This window comes from Amphiprion ocellaris, chromosome 4, assembly GCF_022539595.1.
Source record: "Amphiprion ocellaris isolate individual 3 ecotype Okinawa chromosome 4, ASM2253959v1, whole genome shotgun sequence".
NCBI classification, from domain to species: domain Eukaryota; kingdom Metazoa; phylum Chordata; class Actinopteri; family Pomacentridae; genus Amphiprion; species Amphiprion ocellaris.
In genome coordinates this window covers 6,268,474-6,292,908 of record NC_072769.1, presented here as the reverse complement: position 1 = coordinate 6,292,908, position 24,435 = coordinate 6,268,474, and the positions used below count along the sequence as shown (strand labels likewise).

General features: G+C 41.1%; 1 protein-coding gene across 3 annotated transcripts in view; it reads right to left on the bottom strand.

Moving 5' to 3' along the window:
* Window positions 1-1,286: 1,286 nt before the first annotated feature.
* Window positions 1,287-24,435, bottom strand: part of aspscr1 (ASPSCR1 tether for SLC2A4, UBX domain containing) — a 28,757-nt gene continuing 5,608 nt past the window's right edge. The window contains exons 5-17 of one of the 3 annotated variants that reach the window (XR_004848986.2): window positions 15,801-15,858; window positions 15,636-15,709; window positions 14,376-14,922; window positions 13,499-13,558; window positions 13,139-13,278; window positions 12,244-12,325; window positions 12,080-12,146; window positions 11,524-11,586; window positions 9,982-10,034; window positions 5,756-5,807; window positions 5,565-5,634; window positions 2,769-5,057; window positions 1,287-1,581 (exon numbers count right to left, since the gene is read on the bottom strand). Coding sequence is in view for 2 of the 3 variants with exons in the window: in XM_035957314.2 (XP_035813207.2) it covers window positions 4,835-5,057; window positions 5,565-5,634; window positions 5,756-5,807; window positions 9,982-10,034; window positions 11,524-11,586; window positions 12,080-12,146; window positions 12,244-12,325; window positions 13,139-13,278; window positions 13,499-13,558; window positions 14,376-14,922; window positions 15,636-15,709; window positions 15,801-15,858 (1,489 nt within the window). In the remaining variant the exon portion in view is untranslated. Of the gene's footprint in view, window positions 5,058-5,564; window positions 5,635-5,755; window positions 5,808-9,981; window positions 10,035-11,523; window positions 11,587-12,079; window positions 12,147-12,243; window positions 12,326-13,138; window positions 13,279-13,498; window positions 13,559-14,375; window positions 14,923-15,635; window positions 15,710-15,800; window positions 15,859-24,435 lie in introns of all 3 variants that reach the window. The other 2 variants (XM_023290388.3, XM_035957314.2) reach the window with 2 other exon arrangements.

Genomic DNA, 24,435 nt, shown 5'->3' with positions numbered 1-24,435 from the left:
ACCAACACAATATTAGGCAGGTGGTCATAATGTTATGCCCGATCGGTGTAGCTGATGTTATGTGATGAATTCAGGAATGCGGTAGCCTGGCACTGCTGTCTCTGATGAAACCATCATACTGAAAAAATAATGATCCCTTACAAGCAACCAAAACAAAAGGAGGAAACAACAGAATGGCTGGCTAGCTAGCTAGCCTTTCAACATGTTCATGTTTCCTCTAGAGTTTGATGCGTTTCTCCAGCTACACTTGTTTAAAGTGATATGATGCTACTGTTAGGGGAATCAGTGCTTGTGTGCTGTCTTGCTGTTGTGGTGGACTTTGTGCAGGGACATGGCCTACGTAGGCCCAGTTGTGGCTGGTTTGAGAGCTCGCTCCAGAACACCAGCTGCCAGTCATCTCAGCTGATTAACCTGGATCTGTGTGTGTGTAACTTTTAACTTCTGTTGGCAGCTGTTAGCTTAGTGTGGAAGTAGCCCGAGTCTTGGTAAAGACTATCAACTTCAGTTAGCAGTTGTCTAACTTGGTGGGAAGTTCCAGGTATCCTGTGTTTCGCAGCCACTGAGGGGTGGTGATTCGCATCCTGTGTTTTCTGTAATGAGTATTTTGAGGCACCTGCTGTGGTCTAGTTAGTTCTGTGCACTCAGCCCTCGTTTGTTATTTTTGTTTGTGGTGGATGTTGCTATTGTGTTTAAGTTTGCCTAAGGAGTTCAGTTGTCTTGCTTTTCATTTAGCTAGGTCCATAACTGTTAGCAGTTTGTTTGGTTTTATTTGTTTTTTTGGTTTAGCAGCATGCACCAGTCCCGTTTTCTTTGTACTGCCACTGTTCTTTTGTGTTAATTTTGTCACTAAGCAATGAATTGTTCTACCTGAATCAATCTGTTTTTTTGTTGTGTCCAGCTGACCCTTGAGGCTGGGTTGTAATGCCACTGAAAGACGATAAGAATGAACTGCTTTCTCTGTTGGAAACATTTGGGATAATCTAAGTACACAAATCAACAAAATATGACATTTTTAGGCATGTTAATGAGAAAATATTTCATGCTTTGCCTTTGACTCGTTGAGTTAGACCATATATATATATATATATATATATATATATATATATATATTTTTTAATCAAATCTAAATATCTGTTCCAAGTTATTCTTAATATTGTGGTAAACACTGAAGCTCAACTATCTACTGCTGATAAAGGCTGAAATCTGAGCAGCTGTTAAATTTACTGTAACAGATTGTCTAGCCAAGTGGTAGCATCATCGAAATTTAAATACAACACAAGACACACTTTAGTACAACAACGTTTATTCACTTCGCACTACATTTTCTCCTCAACACTTTCTCCTTCCAGCAATCAGCTAGAATGAAACACAGCATTCTTCTCAGCAATTCAGTAATTCCGCTGTTTATCGCATAATTTTGACCGTTTTAAGATCTAGGTAAGTGAAGGCATCCTCCACGACGGAATAAGTCCGCTGCGGTCACAAAGTTGAGCCTCTAAGTGAAGCATAGCTAAGATTTAAGTGCGTCAGTCTGTCGTGGTCATTCCTCCATCCACACACAGCACAAGTCCTATTTCTTACCTGTGTAGGAAACAAGAAAAAGCAATTAATAGCTGTGCTTTTTAACACTGTTGTAGCTTTCCCTTAGAAAGTGTGCAGGATTTTCTGACATGTAATGCTGGTGTACAAGTCAAAACTCAGACATATCTCATCAAAACACACATTCTGATCGATACGAGTGTTTTTACCACAAAGATGAATAATTTAGGTATAAAAAAAGCATGTATGTTGTTTTCTAACCACAACTGACACTGCATGCAATGGAAAACAAGCACTGCATCATCCAGTTGGGACTGATTCTTGAAAACTCAGTGTGAAACATGAGACATGCAACAAATCCTGTCAACGCGGCATCAACACAATGTCGATCATCCCAATATAAGAAGAAGTAGACAATTTTTTTTATTTAAGAGATATTAAGCTGTAAAACAAGTGCCACAAAGTCTGCAGAGCGCTGCAGACCTGAAGTAAACTGGCTCCAACGCTGAGTCCTCCAGGATGCATCAGAACACTCGGGCATGTCAGTGTTAATATCTTCAGTAACGGACAACCAGTTTCAGACGGACTCTGTTAACTGTGTGTGGTTGTGTGTGTCCTCTGTAGTGGTCCACACATGGAATCTATAATTCCTGATTCAGCCCCCCTCCCCTCCGTCTTTTTCTTTTAACTTTCCTCATGAAAGAGAAAACAGCCACGAGACGTTCATGGACACACACAGAGATCAGCCAGAAATAAAATGCGCACAAAAACACAAACAAGACAGAAAGAGAGCGAGGAAGCAGCAGTGCTCTGAACAAAAACATCAATACGGTGACCAGAAACACCACAATAGAACAACAAAAAAGCTCTTTGCTTGGACAGACCGCAGGGACTCGTGCCGTGTGATGTGGCCCAGCAGCAGGCTCCCTCTCTGGGCACTGAGTGTCTGTAGTGGTCTCCTGGACCGGAGGGGTGGGGGGGTGACCAGCCTGAACTAATTGGTTCATCCTAACATGCATCCTTATCTTTTGAGTCATCAGGAATTCTGCTTTCAAAAAGCCAGATCCTATTAACTGCGGTTTTGGGGTTTCGTGTGTGTGTTTGCCATGACAAGAATCGTGTGGCTCAAAGCCTTCTGTTCTTTCCCCGCAGAAAAGAGGAAGTGAGGACGGCTAGGGGGTGAAATACTTGTTTGTTGTTGTACTGAGTGCGTGTGGGTGCTTTCACACCTCACTCGGGTGTGTTCACCGGTTCGTTTGGGCTGGAGTGGAAGCTGCCAATCAAACCCGAGCCCCGATGCAGACTGAACGCTGTCAGAAAAAGTGGGTCCTCCTGCTGGATTTTAGCATATTTGAGGTGTGAAAGCAAAACAGACCAACTGCACAATTTTGCAACAGCAAATATATTTGTTTCAGTTCAAAAGCTGTGTTAATATTAAACCCATCTGCTGATCACAAACTGTCAAGAAGGCGTCGATGGAAGCTGCAGCGCTGACATGAATATGAGAGTAAATATTTTTATTTCAAAAAGTCGAGGACTAGCACGCTGAGAATTTAACTTCAATTAGATCCAGTAACTTTTTTGCTTGGTGTCTTGAACATGTGTATAATTAATTTAGATCACAGAAAATGATCTAATGTCCTACCATATTGTGCAAAATAATAAAAACTATTTGTTCAGGTTCCAGACCTGGCAAACACTTTCAACAACTGAAAGTTTGAACAAAAGGTGCAAACCCTTCCTGGATTACTGCCAATTTATCTGCCATTACAGACAGAGGTTTTACATGAAGTGCTTGAGATGCTGAAGTCCAGTCTATGGTGGCTGAGGTAATACTGTGAATGCAACTGACTTCAGATGACTTACCATATTTGATAGATGTGTCTGTGGAGAACAAAGTTTTCTTTGTGTTTTTTTGCTTGTGTTGAACCTGGGCTAAGTTTTATAAACACATATTTTTGCCTTCTGTTTCCTTTGTTAAATGCACAAGTAAAAATCAAAGTGGGGTCGTATTATATTTAAATACCACATAATTGTGAACATCCCATTTTCTCTGTGAAAAGAGAGCATTGGTATAACACAGCTATGGTGTTTGTAGCCTTACCATTGCTGGGCTTCGTTTGTTTCTGGGGTTTTAGTTGTGGTTAGCCAGTCATATCACTGGAGAAATTCCCGACAGCTCGTGTTTTGCTGCAATGGACGAAATTAATTCCTGACAAGTGATAACAACTCCAGTGTTTTACTGCAGAAATGGACCAGCAGTCGAAATGACAGCAGAATGTCATGGTGAAGAGCAAAGTCTGAATAATGTATAATATAATGGTCATTTTTAAACCACAGGAACACATAGGGGCATTACCACAAGCAAGGGAACTTTATATGATGCATCAAAAAGTAAAAAGACTTAAAAACAAATCTGTGTTGTGCTGCTATACTGTATTTTGTTCTGTTGTGGTGAATCTACTGCATTTGTACAGGGCTTTTATTAAAACACAGACTTATCAAGCAATTAGGGGTTCAGTGTCTTGGCGATTCATACTTTGAAAGGAGCCAAAGAATGAACCTATTAACCCTTTAAATTGTTGACCATGTACCTAATTTAACTAATAAAGCCCTTTTTAGACATGCACTCCTTTCCATTATTCTCATGGCAACTAAACCGGTTGGTGTTTCTTTGGATCCGGTAAAGCAAACAGCTTCTGCTTTTGTTGTTGCGTATTAGCACTGCTTTCTTCTCTGCTTTGCTTCAGTTTTTCATGCACATCTTTTGTGTCGATTTTTCTCAGCTCACTAAAAAACATGATTGCTGAAGATAGCAGTGATAGAACGAGAAAAAACATCTCTCTTGCACGCCCACCAACATGTTGTTAAATGAAAACTCTGAGGGGAGACACTATACATCACTTCTGTCCAATCTGACGCAACCAGCCCAAATAATGTGCAAACCCTGAACCAATCCATGTCTGTGGGTGTGTCTGAATGAAGCTGTGAGGAACATTAATATAAGTATGAAAGTTGTCTGAATGACAAAAATTAACGGAATAAAGTCAGCAATGTTCCACGTTTGAAGGAGCTTGCTTTTCATGATCATTAACACCTTGGTGAGCTCTTTGTGACACTAGAAGACAAATAAACATGAGGTCCAGTAATGCGCTGCATCGGCAAAACGGTCCAATGAACAAGTTACCTTCTGGTCTCTTCTGTGCTCATGATTTATTTATAAAAACATAAATCATGGTAAAAGCCCTATTGATCTGGACCCCCTCAGCTGAAGTGCAGGTGTGGAAACTCAAACTCAATTGTGTGTGTTCGCCATCCTGTTCTGACCTGGAAGTTTGAGCCACTTTGGCACCTTCCCCGGGTCAGATCTGGTGGGTTTAGCAGCCTGGGTTTGTGCAGACAGATCCCGCTCGTCTTGTGTGGATCCGCTGCTGTTCGCTGTGGGCTCCTGGGCAGGCGGCAGCGACTCCTTGAACCCCACAGAGCTGGACAGGGGCGTCGGGGACCGAAGCATGCAGCTGAGGTAAGAAGAAAGAACAAGAAAAACAACACAAAAAGTTTTAAAGCTTAATTGTGTCACCGGGACAGATGCTTTGGAGTTGGAACAGGATGTTGTTTTGTTTAGGAATTCATGTATCTGCTTAAAACAGCATTATCTTGCTGGCAGAGGAGCTGAGCTGAAGTTAAATGACATAAAGATCTAAAACAGAGGTGGAGTGATGACCTTGTTAAAGTAGAAAAAGGACAACAGATGGGGGTCACGTTTGGAAAACCGGCTCTATCTTTAGAAGGACTGGAAAATGGTTTGTGTGTGTGTATGTGTGAGAATCTGCATGTGTGTGTGGAGGAAATGAGGGCGCATGGGGGCACCTGCTGTTTAGGCAGAACCTCAAAGGGATTCCAATGATGACAGCTTTGTGACAGGAAAATAGGCTGGTTGCCGCAGGATACAAGTGCATATGTACACACCCAAACACACACATGGCCAGGCACACATTTAAACACATACACACAAGCGCACATACCTCGCAATGGACTCATTTGCTTGAAAGGCCGAGACAGAAGATTCAAGCAGTTCTCCCTTTATGTAAAACTCTGCGGAGGAAGCACACACACAATGTAAACGATTGTTTTTTTAAATTACATTCCTCAGTAACACACCAGTATCTAAGTCAAATCAGCATATGAAAGAAAGGAACCAAAAAAAGACAAAAACCTGTTTTTACATCGGAGCCAAAGTACACTAATGCACCAGGAAACAGGTCGGCCTACAGACAGAGAGAGAAAAAGACAGAGGGAGGCGGAGTGAACAGAAGCCTTAAAAGATGTTTGGCACACATCAATTTCTGCAAAACAAGGAAATATCCAAACAAAACTGCCTCCTGCTACACGCAAACCAAGTGCCGCCACCACATCCAAGCAAAAGTCAAGTTCATTTTGGAGGATGATTCATTGCTCGGGGATCTGAACCAGTAACCATGTTTCTTTGAAGAAGACCACAAAATGAGCACCAATCAAATGGTTAGAGACAACACTTTCACCCCTGAAGCACCGCATTCCTCTCCGGTGATAGTCTTAATGGTTATAATGGACCAGTCGCAGGCAGATATTATGAACCGTACAATTATGAGGTAGAAACACAGACAGGCAGGCAGGCAGGGCACAAGTCTGTCACCCTAATAGAAAGGAAACATTTACGGCACAAGAGAGCTTGTAAGCAGAAGTTAACGATTTCAGCGAGTGGTCATCGTGTGGCCAAAAAAACTAAAGAAATTCACCCTCATGAAAAATATTCGGGAAAAGGAGTAACAGCTGCTGCTTTTCCCGTTCATTTTCAAAAGGTTAGCGTATATTCTTAGCTTAAGATTGAGCCACAGAGCAACGTTAAAGCCACCTGCCTAATATTGTACCACCAGAAAAAGCACTCATTTTGTTGGGCTATGGTCACAAGACTTCTGGGATTGTCTTGTGGTATCTGGCACTTGGAATCCAATTTTTTTAGGTCCTGTGGATAAGATTTGTTCTGATGCATTCTGTAGATGGTCTGTCAGCTTGGGATCTGGGGAATTTAGAGGCCGGGTCAATGCTTTGGGCTCTTGATCGTGTTTCTCGAGCCGTTCTTGAGCAGTGTTTGTGGTGTAGCGGGGGGCATTGTCCTGCTTGGTCTTCAATAATGTTTGGTTTCCTGGCAGTATATTGCATTGTAGGGAGGCGAGCAACGTCATTCACTTCAGCTGTCAGCGATTTTGATGGTGTGGCTGATCAGTTTACATACACAAGATAAACCTCTGCAAATAATTGTGTGGGCTGTAGCAAAGTCATGCCACTTGACAGCCTTCTTGGCATCATCCCTGCCCAGTGATGTTGGGCTAACAAGACCAGGTTCCTATTTAAATGTAAGGGGAAAGAGCCAGAACTGCAGTTTCAATGTCACAGGGACATAAAAGCTGCATATACAGACTCACCAGACTCATGATAGGAGTACCTCGAAGAGTTTGGTGATTTTGGCATAAAATAAGCTTTAAAAAAGTGTTCTTTCTAAACAGGTTAAACTTCTACAACACACACAGACACACACCTTCATGACTCTACATTTGAGTCAGTGCAACACCACAACTGGTTGGATGTTTCCCTTATAATGTTTCCAGTGGTAGTGTTTCAGGAATCCTAACTGTTTATCAGAAAAAAAAAATGCCAGTAAACATTTGTGAAAAAGTGACTTCAACCCCATCTTTAGTGTTAAAATAAAGTAATTCTTCTACAAATGATTAGTTTGGTACCACACTCCTGTCTTAGAGATTACACGTCCTCCAGAGTCCCTTTAGAGAGATAATCTGACTCGTCATTGCACCAAAAGCACAGGTGAAACAGGAAAAATGATGAATTTCGGTGTCCCAGTGAACCAGCAATCACAACACCAGGACTGTGAAACTGGCTGAGTCAATATTGTTATTATTTCACATGTAATTTCCCTGCGGTGACTCTATTACATGTAGCAGTCTGCAGCTTCAAGTTTGAGACATTATAAAAAGTGACTGGGTGCCTGTATTTTCCAACTAACTTATCAAGCTATTGTTCGCTTAACACCAGTCCTGCTTTTTCTACCTGCTCTGTTCAACACAACTGTCTAGCTGCATCTCACTATCATTCTGCTATAGGGGGTAAAATTCTGACATGTTTGTATTTCTTTAAACCAGTCATCATGTATGAAGCTGTTCCCAAATAGTGATGGTTGGGATTGTTTTGATGGAACAATTGCACACAGGAAGATAAGCTCTGTGATTAAAATGGAGAATCCTTTGAAACAAACTAGTGGGGCTGCTTTACTGCACGATCCAAATCCTCGGCAGAACTTGAAATTTTCACCGTCGTATGCTGAAAGTCCAGGAGTTGCTGCTATAGTTTCCCCACAGCATAGAAAAATGTAAAACAGACAGAAGAAGGGAGGACAAAGCTGTTTGAAATGGATACATCATAAAACCCATCAGCATCACTTATTCTCATTCTACAACTAGAAATGAGAAGCTGCTTTTGTCTAAATCTATTTTGGAGCTATTGTTTGGAAAATATTCATAACTGCACATATAAACTGCACACTTCAGTGTGAGAATGAAAATGGCTTAACAACAGCAGCGAATGGGGCGAGACTTAGCGGACAGTCTATTCAGTACTGAAAATAATGGTTAGCTGCAGTGCTAGCGCCATCAATGAAACTCCAGACTTTAATAATCAGCGGTATAAAACAGAGGGCTGTTGCTGGGGTCTACTGGGTTTACCCTCCACTATCACCCGCCTTACACACTGTCCTTTCTCTGTCTTTTGTGTAGCCGATTGCTAAATTGGGACACACTGGCCTAATTGCTATTATCACAGCTCTGTGAGCAGAAAACATTGTGTTACAGTTGAACACCGGGCATTCCTGCTATCCTGCTCCCACCGGCACCGGTACTTCCAGTTGGGATAAGATGGGCCAATGGGACGAAACCTGTGTGTGTCTCTGTGTGTCTGTGTGTGTTAGAGCGAAAAAGAAAGGGTGTGTAGAAAAACACAGAAGAGTGGAATGGAGAAAGAAAAAGAGGCAGAACGGATCCTGATGGAAGACAGAGGGGGAGACGGATGAGGGAGGGGACGCCTGGTATCAAAGGGCTTCTGGGTTGGGAAACATTCCTTTCCTGACATGACACAAAGTGATTAAAGTGTGCGTCTGTGTGTGTGCGTGTGTGTCTGAGAGAGAAAGACACATGCACGTGCACTCATGTCTATGTGACATGACAAAAAAAGATTAAAGATTCCTTGTGTGTTGCAAAGATTGATGTATAGACAGGAAAACAGAGGCAGACAGTGTGTGTGTGTGTGTGTGTGCGTGTGTGTGCGTGTGTGTGTGTGTGCGTGCGTGCGTGCGTGCGTGCGTGCGTGCGTGCGTGTGTGTGTGAAATGACACCGAGGGGATGAAAGATTTTGTTTTTGTGCACTTTAACGCTTTTAAGTCCCTAATGGATAGAGACACATGGGGGTGAGGAGGAGGGGTGAGGCACAAGAGAGGGCCGGAGAGAGGGAGCGTATGGGTGCTGGAGTTGGGGTACAGGAAAGGGACAAGTGGTGGAAAAAACAGGCAGCGAGAGTTCAGAAAGGGACTGAAAGATGAAAAACAAAGAGAGACGGACGACTTACATCAGAACATCAGATGTGATTCAGAGAGATCGTGGCACCAGAAGGGCACATAACACAGACATGTTTCAAAGTGCGCTTTTGAGGATTGTTATCTTTTGTTGCAGTCCCTCTGAGGAGCTGAATCTTGTTCATCATCACAACACGATATCACTTCACATCACTTCACACAAATTTCTCTTCCTCCACTTCTGCTTCTTTCGTGTGCTTCAGGTTGAGTCAAAGTGTCAAGTGAGGAAACGGGAGGCGCTGATGATGAAAATGTTCTAAAATAATGTACCTAAAAATAAAAAGAACAAACATCCACGAGGGTGTTGAGGTACAGAACGATCAAGCGCACCAGAGATTCTTTATTTGTATCTCTTCACTCTTGACGGTTTCATTATTTGAATTGCTCTAAACTCAAAGGCAACAAAGCATCAAGGCTGCCCACTGCTCCATGTGTGTGCGTGAGTGTGTCGAGATCAAAGCGAGGCCTGTATTAACCCCATGTGCCAGTCTGGGAAAAATCAAGCCCAGCTGGGGTCAAGGACAGTGGAGAGGGGGGAACAAGTGTGAGTGGAAGCGAGAGAAAAGGGGGAGAACGGGAATGTGGTGGGGCTTTGAAGAGGAGACAAGGACCAGCCGATGCATTTTACAGTCACAGGCTTGTAGTTGTTGTTTTCTGGTGTTTGACTGTGATGTGGTTTGTTTGAGCCAAATCAGCCATTTTATTATTGAGTTTCAAATGAGGCATTGTCTACATGCTTTAAAGGACAGCGTGAGGAATCTTACCTGGAATAGTGTAGCTGAAGGATCGCTCAGGATAGTTTTTGGAGGGGTGATGACTGAAAGAAAGTTTTGAAAAATGGAAGACATTACAAACATACACTGCAAACACAAAAATGGTAACTTTCACAATCTAGTTGAAAACAAATGGACAGAATGTCAAGCTTCTCCAAAATATCACTTTTTACCTAAAAAAAATGATGCTTTCAACATTTTATCAACAGTTACTGTGCACAAGAAAGGCTGAATCATGAGAGTTTCAGGAAAAAGCAACAAAATTTCTTATTCTGAGAACTGTAGAAGCCTCTTGGATGAGAGCTGAAACATCTTCAAGAACAAAAAGAGAAATCGAGTCACTTTTTACTCTTATGATCATCATGACCTGACTGACTGAGAATCAGGACAGACAAAGGCTGAATAGATTTTAGTGCTTTCTAAGTAAAACAACATAAACAGTATAAATAATAAACCTATAAGATGCAAAATTTGGCTTTTAACTGCTTAAATTACTTTGAAAAAGGCCTAGAATTACACACAAAGATATAACTGCTGAAACTTTTGTTAATATGGACATGCCACATGTGTTTGGACTGGTTAGATTGTACATAATTCAACTGTTCTGTTTATTTTATGGAAAGTCCCGAGCTTCCGTATGGTTAGGCCAAGAGATCTGGAATTTCATACAGGTGTGGTTGACAAAATGGAGAAAGTATGTGGTGATTTGCATAGTTCTGGCATAAAATACGACTTATGATACCAAAGAGAAAAAACAAAACATTTCTGAGTCATGTTTGAAGTGATGTAGTTTTGGTTGTGTTTTAGCCGCAAGCTAAACAGAAACTAGAAGATGTTGCCTTTCAAATGAAGCCTCATACCAGCATTTTGTCTCAACAGATCCTCTGTTGTAAGCTTTTGCATTTGCCAAATTGGCTAAAGTTCCATTAAAAGATGTGTCTCTTCATAAGTTAGATTTGCTTACATGCACTGGGACTGAAAAAAATGTCTAAATACAATCCAAAAACAGCTAAATGTAGGTGAGGAAAGCTGTCAAATTATTTTCAGTTTCTTTAGGCTTGGGCTATAATTTAAAGTTTTGGTAAACATTGTCCTAATTTGATAGTTGACAGTACAGACCAACTTTAAACATTGGGAGAAATTTAGAGAATGACATATAATACACATCCCCAGCCAAAAATCGAACCAGGAACCAAGAATATTGGTATTTCATGGTATGTATTTTTGTGTGGAAACCATAAACACCTAGCTAAACTGTTGACTGATAATATGACAGACTGGCAACATTCTTATTGTGGCAATCCATGTTCCAGATCCTGGCAATCGAACATATTTTGGTGAATTCCATAATAGAACTCTTGACTAGAGCTGTGATCATAAGACCTGAATTGCAATAAACTAAATTTGTCTCTTAATCAGTGCAAGCATTAATTAACAGAAATATAGTTTTAAGACATCTTCACCCCTTTACATGGTGAATTTTGAGGCTTGATGATATAGGGACAAATTAGTGGGAAATTAAATGACACTTACACAGGTAGAAACTAAGCTGAGGATCCTCCAAGTGACTCCTCACAAACTGCTTCACAGCACCGACTGGACACAAAACACAGAGAGAAAATCAGCTGAAGCACGAACAAACTGACCTTTCTGCATCTATGTCAGTCACTGTGTGGAGTGGAATTCATTTTTCACAAGGAATTTCCCTCCAATTTGTTGTTCTGCTGGTTGTCGTGTTGCTGTTGAGGCTGAGGTGCATCTAATCCCTGGAATTACAGACCTGTCTCATTCTTTCTGTCTCTGTCACTCTGGTGTGGCTACAGTCATAATTGTGGTGAGGCAGCTGCAAGTAGCTTTCACATTGCAGCCATACCTGTGGCTAGCCAGCTGAAATGAACACTCTGTGCACACAAACACAAGCAAACACACACACACACACACACACACACACACACACACACACACACACACACACACACACACACACACACACACACACACACACACACACACACACACACACACACACACACACACACACACACACACACACACACACACACACACACACACACACACACACACACACCTGTCTCCAGAGGCCTGAAGAAACCCTGCAGAACATGTCTGTCTGGAAACTGGACCCTCAGGACCACCTGGAAGTGCACAGTGGCAGCGGATTATTTATAATCTGCATATTTTAAACAAACATGATACAAAAAAGAGGATAATGCATCTTTAACTTATACCCACTTTGGGATATCTATCCATCTTCTCTTTCATCTGTGCTTCTCTCAGAGATTTGGTCATAAGCGGACTCTCCTCCAGCAACTTCCTAAAGAAATGAGGGACAAAGACAAACTGAGTTAGATTGAAATTAGCTGCGAAATTTAAAAAAAAACAGACTGTTTAATGAAAAAGATGAGCACAGAAAAGAAAGAGGCAGTGTTTCGTCCTCCTGCCCTTACTCGCGTGTGGCCGTGAATGCGTGTCAGAGGCAGAGACAAATTGCTGTGGTCGGCTTAATTCCACCCTTAGTAATTGCAGTCATTGACATGGTAGTAGTGTAGCCATGAGGCAGCCAGCTAAGTCAATGTAGACGGAGATTAAAGGATGTGCGCGGTGAGGTCTCAGCCTAACGGTGTTTGGTCGATGGCTGGAAGATAAACGTCTACACAAAACAGAATTACTAATTGCTAACAGTGTGCCGTATTTAGAAGCTTTTGTAGTGTGTGTGGTGTCTTATAAATGAGAACATGTTTGCAAACACACACAATGTCTCAACAGCTGTGGTCTGCTGCATACACATCCAGAGAGTGCAGAATAAACTTGTACGCATCTGTTTTGAAGAAGCGCTCATAAATAAATAAAAACTTCAAACTAGTGAATAAAAAAACTTCAAAACGCACGCAGTGATGCCCGGCATTCTCCCTGCCGATGGCCTCTCATCATTGCTATGGTATTCTGCAATTAAGGGTTACACATCGACAAAACACCGCAGGACCAGTTGCCAAACTGACTAATTATCTGTTACAAACAGAACAGGAACACATCTGATCCAGGCGTGTTTCTGCAGCAACACGGTATTTATACTAAATATCACACACACAAGTCACTCAGCCACTTCCATTCACTTCCTCCTCCTCACCTCTCGCTCTTTAGCTGGGCGAAGCGTTTCCGGATGTCATCCACGGTCACCTCGAAGAACTCGTCGGGCAGATCTGACAGGTCCTCAGAGTGATGGGACATCGAGTCCAAGTGGTAGATAAGAGGCTCCCTCTCCACCGGCTGCAGAGACATGAGAGTTTCCACGCTAATGTTTTCATTTATAGAACCCTGAAACATCATGATTATCCCTGTATTTAGCACAAGTCTGGAACAAGCACATATTTAAGAGATACTTCATCATATTGTGGCCAAGCCTCATTCGAGTTGAAAATCCACAGCGAGGGAAGCTGATAAATTGAAATAAGCAAGTTATTTCTGACCGGAAACAAATTGGTTTTACCTCCAAGAACTCTTCTTCATGATCCATGTCATTGTCTTGCAGGCTGGCAGTGGCTTTACACTGTGAGAGGATCAAGAAAAGGTCAAGTTACAACAATTATTAATCATGATGAACTTCAATCTCAAGCAAAATGTTGAAAAAGAAACCTGTCAATGGGGAAGGCAAAATGACTTTAAATTTCCAGAGGCTAGCATGAAGAAGACTGTCAAACCTGAAGTAATAAAGTGTTTAGAGGGCTGTCTGTCTATCTCTGTGCTGTTCACTATCAAGATGCCAAAAAATCAGTTTGAAAGAAAGCCTTGATGGGAAATTAAACAAACAGGCTTGACTCAGCTCAATTTTTGAGTCGACAACATAAATTTTTCATTTTCATTACAATACAGGACACACAAAAAACAAGATTTATACAGCTCTGTATAGTCTGAAATTGGCCTCTTTATGTAAATAAACAAAAAGCCCCAGCTTTACTTCAAAGATGTTTGGGATATTAACTGTGCAATCTACTTTTCAGAACCATTTCTCCTCTGCTTTCGCAATCTGAGGCTAAAAGTTATTCGTGACCTTGGAAACAATTTGGGAGCAATTTCAGTGCAAGGTCCATTTAGTAGCAGCTCTGTAGCTTTCAAGCAAATCATATGTTCTTCATTAGAAAAGGCAAATCATCAGTATTTAAGTCAATGTGAAAAACAGTCCTTGATGTGCTCAGAAATTCAAAAACATCTATTATTCCCTCACAGATGTGCAAACAATCTGGTGTTGACACTGTTTCTGGCTTTGGGAGGTTTATTTCTGCTTCACAGCTGAAAAAGACTTCATTGTCCTAAAATGACATAATATGACTGACTTCACTTGGACTTTTTGTGATGCTGCAGCTCACCTTGCTGCTCGAACTGTGGCTGGATTTGGCTTTCTTGGCTTTGGGTGATTCTACTGCAGCAGTAAGAGCTGACAGCGATGATGATGATGATGAAGACAGTGAGCGACCAACTGCTCCACCTCCCGGACCCCCAAGACGCCGACCACCCCCAGAAAAAGGAATGAATGGAGCCGAGGGAGCAGAAGAAGATGGGTGACAGTTCAGTCCTGAAGGCCCTGCTTCCTCTCCATCTGCCTCTGGTGTTTGTCTTCCTGTGGGAGGGACTTTAGGCTGAACTGCATCCTGGGAGTTTGGAACATCTTTATTCTGAACAGGAGTTGTGTCTGTGGCCATCATGGGAACTGGTGCAGGTATGGTTTCCATTGGCGAATCAGGGCTTGAATTTTTAATTGGCACCGTTGTGGTTGACGCCTCTGGAAGCGATGGAACAGGATCAGGTTGAGGTGATACGCTAGGCGTGGTTTCCTTGGCAACAGGTGTGGTTGGCATAGCAGGTGTTTCAGGCTCATCTTCCTCTCCTGGTGTTTTGTCCTTTTTGAGTAAAAATCTTAAACAGAAATTGCAGTTATTTCACCATAAGTATGAACTCTCAGCGTCATGGCTAATTCATGCTTTCTAAAAGGCGTCCTGCAGATGCAGCTCTGTTCGTACTTCAGCAGACGACTACACAGCTGTTTACATTTCCCCTCACATCAAAAACAGAAAAAAAAAGAGGAAACAGCATCTGACACTGCAGCACTGCTTCGGTCATTATTCTCAAGTTGTGCAGGGCTCCTCTAAAGTCTGGCAGCGACAACTTCAATTCCAACTCCTTTAATGATGAATTATAAAGGTGCGGATGACCAAGAATCTCCTTGTACAGTCTCTCCTCATACCAAACATTCACTACAATTCGCAGTTGGCGCATTTGTAGCGTGGACTGTCTGCACTGGGCTGCACGTTGACCCTGGCAGACTTTGGTGGATGACGAATTTTATGTCACATCTACCTTTGCAGACATGGAAAGCATGAATTGACCTTGTTTCCCCAAACTGCACAGTTATACTTAAATTAGATAAATCTCTATTATTTATGATTATGGAGGCTCTTAATCTTATTCTTTTTTAAAATATTGTTTTATGGTTAAAAATGCTACATAAATAACAGTGATTTGACTTGACAGTTCCATGAGCAGATTATTAGCTGTACTTTACATTGACTTTGTATGAATGAATACAAAATCATTCACAAAAGCACATCAAAGCTTCACAAGCAGCCTACCTGACAATGGCACTTCCACCTGTAAGACCCAGAGACTTCAGAGTGGCCTTCTTTAGTGCTTCTTCCCCGCTCACCTACACACACACAGACACGCACACGCACATCTGTGTTACCATAAAACTCACTTTCATCTCTCGAGAAAGGGAGAGTTAAAGCGCTGCATACCTCGTCTCTCATGTAAACACACACAGGAGTGGATCCTGAGTCAGACAGCTCCGACACGCTGAATAAAAGAGAAACTGTGATTAAAATTATAGCCAAATGATTTTCATTTCTTTAACAGTAACAAAGCAAAACACAGAAGTGGCTCTTTCCTTGATCTAGGAATCAGCTCTGTGATTTTACAATGAAAGCTCATGCGATGCAGGGGCACACTATCTGCATGTGTAAACCATGTGTGCGCAATCCCGTGTGGAAATTAATTGAACCATAAATGTTTTACTATTGTTCTCCTCTATTCTGAAAATCAAAGCTTGCCCCTCTGCTTCTCAACATTCCTTAAGCCTTTTACGTTTGGCGCGGAGCTAATATTCATTTCATGGAAGCCTAACTTCCTTGGAAGAGGATCAGGATATGTAGTGATGTCATTTAATAGTAATGAGATGAGGGCTGGACGGATGCACGAGCACCTGGGACCGCACAGCTGGAACTACTGAGCAACAGCTGCATGTGTGTGTGTTTGAATGAGTGGTGGTGATGTGTGGGAAAGCTTCAATTTCAGTGGAGGAGTGGTGAGAAGAGAGGATGTTATGTTGGTCTGTGTTCATTCCTACATGATGACCACCTTCACTTTACTAACAATGTATGGAAAGCAGTCATTTCACTGCTAAGAATTACACAAATGTCAAGTAAAACTAAACTTTACAAAGTAACACTGCTAAGTTTTTTGTCTTTCTGATAGATTTTAGTTTTTAGTTTTACTGGTACAGAATCAATAACCTTTGTTTTGACAGAAATCTGTAGAACGATAACATGGCACCATATGCAGCTTTGGAAATAATTATTAAGCCACCTGTTGTTTTCCTTTACAAAATCTACACAACAGGACTTAAATATTGATTATTTTGTTTCAATTTTAGTATAGTAGTTAAATAATTACAGAATCTTTCAAAAGACATAAAATATGTCACATAATGATCTAATAATAGAACAAATTATATTTAAAATATGATGAATTAAAACGGAAAAATATCAAAATTCGCCCTGGATACCTGAAAACATTTTGTGAATCGCCTTTATTTGTTGCACAAGCTGTCTATATAAAGTCAACGGATAATTTAAACAAAATTATAATACATAAATGCTCAAAAGAAGTGAACGTGAGATGACAGGAAGACAGACATCTTGGTTTTTAGAGGGATACATTGAGAGAGCCATTGCTAACCGGCAAGGAGTCGGCTAACAGCTGTCAAGGAAACACAATACAGTTCCACCAAGAATCGCAAAGGATAAGGCAGAAAACAGTGGTCATAGGGGTCTAAAAAATATTTCCACAGCTGTCTGGCTGCCCAGATCTGCCTCCATAGTAGTTTCGACTCTTCCTGCTGACGTCTGACGTTACGGTGAGCGTATTGCGTCACTTCCTGTTGTAGCACTGTGTTGTGTTCTGTGACTGTTGTAGCTTATCCACTCCATGTAATTTGATATTCATTTAATGTGTGTAGCGGTATTATTTGAATCGTAACATACACTTTCTTCAAGCACCTTCTCAGTACATAATTCTAAGTTAATCTGTTATCTCTGTCCGCTAGCCTAGCACTTAGCAGTTAGCATGGCTTCTCCCTCTTCCTCTCCCTCTCTGTCCTGCTCAGTGTGTCACATGTTTAGTTACTCCTCTGCCTCCTTTAGTGATAACGACACCTGTAATAAATGCAGTCTCTTTGTAGCTTTGGAGGCGAGGCTCTCTGAATTGGAAGCACGGCTCCGCACCATGGAAAACACCCCGCTAGCTGTTAGCCAGGCCCCCTTAGCCGGTGCGGACCGCAATAGCATAGTTGCTAGTGTAGCTTCTGCTAGCCGTCCCCTAGCAGCTCCCGAGCAGCCGGGAAGTCAGGGTAGCTGGGTGACAGTTCGTAGGAAACGTAGTCCTAAACTCAAGCCCACTGTCCGGGCACACCACAAACCACTTCACATTTCTAATCGTTTTTCCCCACTCAACGACACACCCGCTGAGAAACCAACTCTGATCATTGGCAGCTCCATAGTCAGAAACGTGAAGCTAGCGACACTAGCGACCATAGTAAAATGCCTCCCAGGGGCCAGAGCGGGCGACATAGAAGCAAATTTGAAACTGCTGGCTAAAGATAATCGTAAATACAGTAAGATTGTTATTCATGTCGGCGGTAATGACACCCGGTTACGCCAATCGGAGGTCACCAAAATTAGTGTGGCATCGGTGTGTAACTTTGCCAAAACCATGTCGGACTCCGTAGTTTTCTCTGGACCCCTGCCAGATCTGACCAGCGACGATATGTTTAGCCACATGTCGTCGTTTCGCCGCTGGGTGTCTACGTGGTGCACTGCAAACGACGTTGGCTTTATAGACAATTGGAGCTCTTTCTGGGGAAAACCTGGTCTGATTAGGAGAGACGGCATCCATCCCATTTTGGCTGGTGCAGCTCTCATTTCTAGAAATATGGCTGATTTTATTAGAACTCCTAAAGCATGACAACCCAGAGTTCAGACCAGGATGCAGAGTTGTAGTCTTCCACACCTCTCTGCAGTTTCCTCTCAGCTGTCACCCTCCAGTAAATCACTTAGCTTTATTGAGACTGTGTCTGTCCCCCGACCACCAAAATTCAATAAATTAAACAATTCAAAAGTAAACAAAAGACATAGTAACCATAAAAATCTAATTAAAATTAATACCACTACTTCAACTGAGCGAAGAAACAGGACAATTAAATGTGGTCTGTTAAATATTAGATCTCTCTCGTCTAAATCTCTGTTAGTAAACGATTTGATAACTGGTAACCAGATCGATTTGTTCTGTTTGACTGAAACCTGGTTGCAGCAGGAAGAATATGTTAGTCTAAATCAGTGGTTCTCAAATTTTTTCTGTCGGGCCCCCCTTTGGAGGACAAAAAACTTTCGTGCCCCCTCAATAACTTTGTGTGTGTGTGTGTGTGTGTGTGTGTGTGTGTGTGTGTGTGTGTGTGTGTGTGTGTGTGTGTGTGTGTGTGTGTGTGTGTGTGTGTGTGTATATATATATATATATATGAAACTGTGAAAACATGAATATGCAGGGCTGTGTTATTTTATCTGATTCCATTTTGTTGTTTTTCACAGTAAACATCAGGGGTGTCAAACTCATTTTAGTCCAGGGACCACATAAATCCAATCTGATCTCCAGTGGGCCTCACCAGTAAAATCACAGCATAATAACCTATAAATAACCACAGCTCCAACTTTCCCCCTTTCTTTTAGTTCAAAAAAGTACATTCTGAAAATATTCACATTTAATGAACTATCTTTGTACAAAATATTATGAATCTGAAATTTCTTAAGGAAAACAAGTTCAATTTCAACAGTAGCCTATTATGCCTCAATTCATCATTTACACATGCATTGTAACTGCCAGATAACAGTTTATCTACAAAAACACAAAACATTCAGTCACAGGTATCTGCAACTGAACAATCTAGTATTTTACTTCATGATCAGAACAACTTGTCAAGTTCTAGAAATTATTTTAAATTTACAGCTTTACAAATTTACAGTTAATGTTGTTGTAATTTTTATCATTTGTAAAGTCATCCCGCGGGCCGAAATGAACCGTCTGGTGGGCCGGTTTTGGCCCACAGGCCGTATGTTTGACATTGCTGGTAAAAATAATCAGAGGAGATGAGCCGAGTATGTGACGTGATCGAGTACGCTGGTGTTCCGACTGCACATTAACGACGCGTTCTCCTGTTCTCAGGAGTCTGTACTTCGGAGTCTGAACGGCCAGTGCATATACCATAGGTATATATAGAAGATCATTGTTATTATTATTATTTATATCTATGGCATATACAGTCTATGGGGCCAGCACAATTTCAGTATTGTTGTACGCCACGAAAAACAGGCCGACGTTAAAACAATAGTTCAGCTAATTAGTTCCACGTTGAAGGACCTTTTCCTCCCAGTCGCCCGCGCCCCCCTTGACATGCCTCTGCGCCCCCCCAGGAGGGCGCGCCCCACTATTTGAGAAACACTGGTCTAAATGAATCAACTCCCCCTAGTCATACTAACTGTCATGTTCCTCCAATCACAGGCAGAGGAGGAGGAGTGGCAGCAATTTAGCTCTCTAGCTTAAAAATGAACCAGAGACCTAAACCTAGTTACAGTTCATTTGAAAATCTCACTCTCAGTGTCTCTCATCCAGATTTAAAAGCTCAGAAACCAGTTTTATTTGTTGTATATCGTCCTCCTGCTCCTTACTCTGAGTTTTTATCTCAATTCTCAGACTTTTTATCTGATTTAGTGCTCAGCTCAGATAAAGTCATTATTGTGGGTGACTTCAACATTCATGTTGACGTGGACAGTGACAGCCTTACGACTCCTTTTAATTCAATATTAGACTCAATTGGGTTTTCTCAACATGTAAATAAACCAACTCATAGTTTTAATCATACCCTTGACCTCGTTCTGACTTATGGCATAGAAATCAAACAGTTAACAGTATTTCCCCGGAACCCTCTTCTTTCTGACCATTTTATGATAACATTTCAATTTACAACAATAGATTGTATAGGAGTTAAGAATAAATATCATTACAGTAGATGTCTGTCTCACAATTCGGTGACTAAATTTAAGGAAATAATACCCTCTCTATTTAGTCCAGCACCACTTACTGATATAATGGAAGGGAAATATTATAATTTTACCCCCACAGAAGTGGATTATATTGTTAATAATGCTGCAGCCTCACTGTGTACAACACTTGATAGTGTTGCACCTGTAAAAAAGAAAGTTGTATCTCAGAGAGGACCTGCTCCTTGGTATAATTCCCAGCTGCGGACTTTAAAGCAGGCATCCCGAAAGCTGGAAAGGAAGTGGTACTCCACTAATTTAGAAGAAGTTTATGTAGCTTGGAAAAATAGTCTAGTAATTTATAAAAAAAGCTCTTCGTGATGCCAGGACAACATATTATTCATCTTTAATAGAGGAAAACAAGAACAACCCCAGGTTTCTCTTCAGCACTGTAGCCAGGCTGACAAAGAGTCAGAGCTCTGTTGAACCTTGTATTCCTTTAGCTTTGAACAGTAACGACTTCATGAGCTTCTTTACAAATAAAATTATTACGATTAGAGAAAAAATTAATCTGGCCCTTCCTACAAATGTCACAGATGTATCATCAAGTACAGATGCTTTAGAATTGGCTGTAAGACCAGATGGATATTTAGAATTTTTAACTCCCATAATTCTCTCTGAACTAATTTCAATAGTTTCTACATCCAAACCATCGACATGTCTTTTAGATCCTGTCCCAACTAGACTGTTCAAAGAGGCTTTACCTTTAATTAATTCCTCAATGTTAGATCTGATTAATCTCTCTCTAGTAACAGGCTATGTACCACAGGCTTTTAAGGTTGCTGTAATCAAACCTTTACTTAAAAAGCCCACTCTAGATCCAGATGTTTTAGCCAACTATAGACCAATTTCCAACCTCCCATTTCTCTCCAAAATTCTGGAAAGAACAGTTGCAAATCAATTATGTGAACATTTACAAAGGAATAGCTTGTTTGAAGAGTTTCAGTCAGGCTTCAGAGTGCATCATAGCACAGAAACAGCTCTGGTGAAAGTTACTAATGACCTTCTCATAGCGTCAGATAATGAACTGGTCTCTATACTTATTTTATTGGACCTTAGTGCAGCATTCGATACAATCGACCACAAACTTTTATTACAGCGACTAGAACATTCTATTGGCATTAAAGGGACAGCACTGGACTGGTTTAAATCCTACTTATCAGACAGGTTCCAGTTTGTGCATGTCAACAATGACTCTTCTGAGCATACTAGGGTTAATCATGGAGTTCCTCAGGGTTCTGTCTTAGGACCAATACTGTTCACATTATACATGCTTCCCTTAGGCAATATTATTAGGAAGCACTGTATTAATTTCCATTGTTATGCTGACAACACTCAGTTGTATTTATCTATGAAGCCAAATGAAACTAATGAGCTAGGCAGACTGTAAGATTGTCTTAAGGACATAAAGACCTGGATGACCTATAATTTCTTACTACTAAATTCAGAAAAGACTGAAGTCATTGTATTTGGCCCCAAACATCTTAGAGAATTGCTTTCAAAGTTACTCTGGATGGCATTACATTGGCCTCCAGTACTACTGTGAGGAACCTCGGTGTTATCTTTGACCAGGACATGTTCTTTAACTCACACATAAAACAAATCTGTAGGACTTCCTTTTTCCACCTGAGAAATATTGTGAAAATCAGGAACATCCTGTCTCAGAGTGATGCAGAAAAACTAGTCCATGCATTTGTTACTTCTAGGCTTGACTACTGTAATTCCTTATTATCAGGTTGTCCCAATAGCTCTCTAAAACATCTACAGCTGATCCAAAATGCTGCAGCCAGAGTACTGATGGGAGTTAGCAAGAGAGATCATATTTCTCCTATATTGGTTTCTCTTCATTGGCTTCCTGTTAAATCTAGAATAGAATTCAAAATCCTTCTTCTGACATATAAAGCTCTTAACAACCAATCTCCATCATATCTTAAAGACCTGATAGTACCATATTACCCTAGCAGAACTCTTCGCTCTCAGACTGCAGGCTTACTTGTTGTTCCTAGAATCTCTCAAAGTAGAATGGGAGGCAGAGCGTTCAGTTATCAGGCGCCTCTCCTGTGGAACCAGCTCCCAGTTTGGGTTCGGGAGGCGGACACCCTCTCTATTTTTAAGACCAGACTTAAAACCTTCCTTTTTGACAAAGCTTATAGTTAGGGCTGACTGGGGGACCCTGACGGGGTGAGCTGGTGTTTTCATTTGCACAACTGACTTTCCCTCTTGATGTCCCTTTAGTTTGCCCCTAGTTATGCTGCTATAGGCCTAGGCTGCTGGGGAACCTCTCTTGATGCACTGAGCCCTTCTCTAACTACCTATGTATTTACTATATATACCATTATTGCATTACACTCACTCTGTTTCTTTCTGTGTCCTTTCTCTGAGTGTCCCTGGTCCCAGAGCTGGACGCTTCAGATGTGTGGTTGTTCTCCCACCTCCAGCTGCCCATTTCCACCGATCTACTCTGCATTGCCCTTACTATACTTGATTTGCTTATCTACATATTTTTTGAATTTACCACCAGCTATATTCGTAGTGTATTTAATGCCAGAGCTGTACACCATAGCAGTAAACTATAATTAGTTTCCATGTTAGTTGTACTTTGCATGTATCATCTGTCTTATCATGCATGTATTATACTATGTGTTTTATGGTCATTGTGTCCCCCCCCACCTCTCTATCTCTACCTCTTCCCCTCTACCTCCATCCCTCTATCTCTACCTCTCTACCTCTTCTGTCCCTCTCAACCCGCCCGGCCAGCAGGCAGATGGGTCCCCCCACATTAGAGCCGGGTTCTGCTCGAGGTTTTTTTCCCTGTTAAAAGGGTGTTTTCCTTGCCACTGTCACCTTTTGGCTTGCTCTGGGGATCAGGCATATGTGTTCTGTAAAGCGTCTCGAGACAATTTGACTGTAATTGGCGCTATATAAATAAAATTGAATTGAATTGAATAGAAAAATCGAATTGTATTATGTGTGCAATTCCTTTTAAAACTCAATATGCAATCATACTTTTTTTGGTTTTTATAAAAATCAAGTTGCAAAGTTACAAAAGCTATTTTGTGCCAAGTTAAAGTGAAGTCAGATGACTCAGGACAAAGGGTTAACAACTGCATTAAAAAAATCTGGCTCATTAAAAAATAGTCAAATTACGGAATGCTACAAATTAACTACAACTCCCAAGCAGCACCAAATTTTTCCAATTTTGCTCGGATTCACATTTCTGACTGATTTCTTCTCCATGGCAACGGCAGCTGAGGCAGCTCATGGGTACTGGAGTATTTCTAAATGTCTATCACGTCAAATGAAATAAAGAAAAAGCGTCATTTCTTAAAAAAAAAAAAAAAAGAAAACAAAAGGTTTGAACAAATGACCATAATGTAAACCTACAGGATCCTTACATTATCTGCAAGACTAATGTTAACTAACATTAACATTACTGTTGAAAGAACTTTTGAATTGACGATACAGAATAAGGAAAAAACAACTGCAGAACGAACTGCTTCAGCCACTCTGTAACTGGATTTTCCTTAATGGTAATCCCAACTTTAAACCAGTGTAATTCTCACGAGAATCTCCATTTTCCAAAAATAGTTCTCAGTTTGGTTTTTACAAAGATAAATATTCAAGATCAAACACACACACGCAGACTCTGCATATACAGTGGATATAAAAAGTCTACACAACCCCTGTTCAAATGCCAGGTTTTTGTGAAGTAAAAAAATGACACCAAGGTTAAATAATTTCACAACTTTTTCCACCTTTAATGTGACCTATAACCTGTACAACGCAACTGAAAAACAAACTGAAACCTTTAAAGGGGAAAAATTAAAAATAAAAAACTTAAAATAGCCTGGTTGCATAAATATGCACACCCTTAAACTAATACTTTGTTGCAGCACCTTTGGCTTTTATTACAGCACTCAGTCTTTTTGGGTAGGAGTCTATCAGCATGGCACATCTTGATGTAGCAATATTTGCCCACTCTTCTTTGCAAAACCGTCCCAAATCT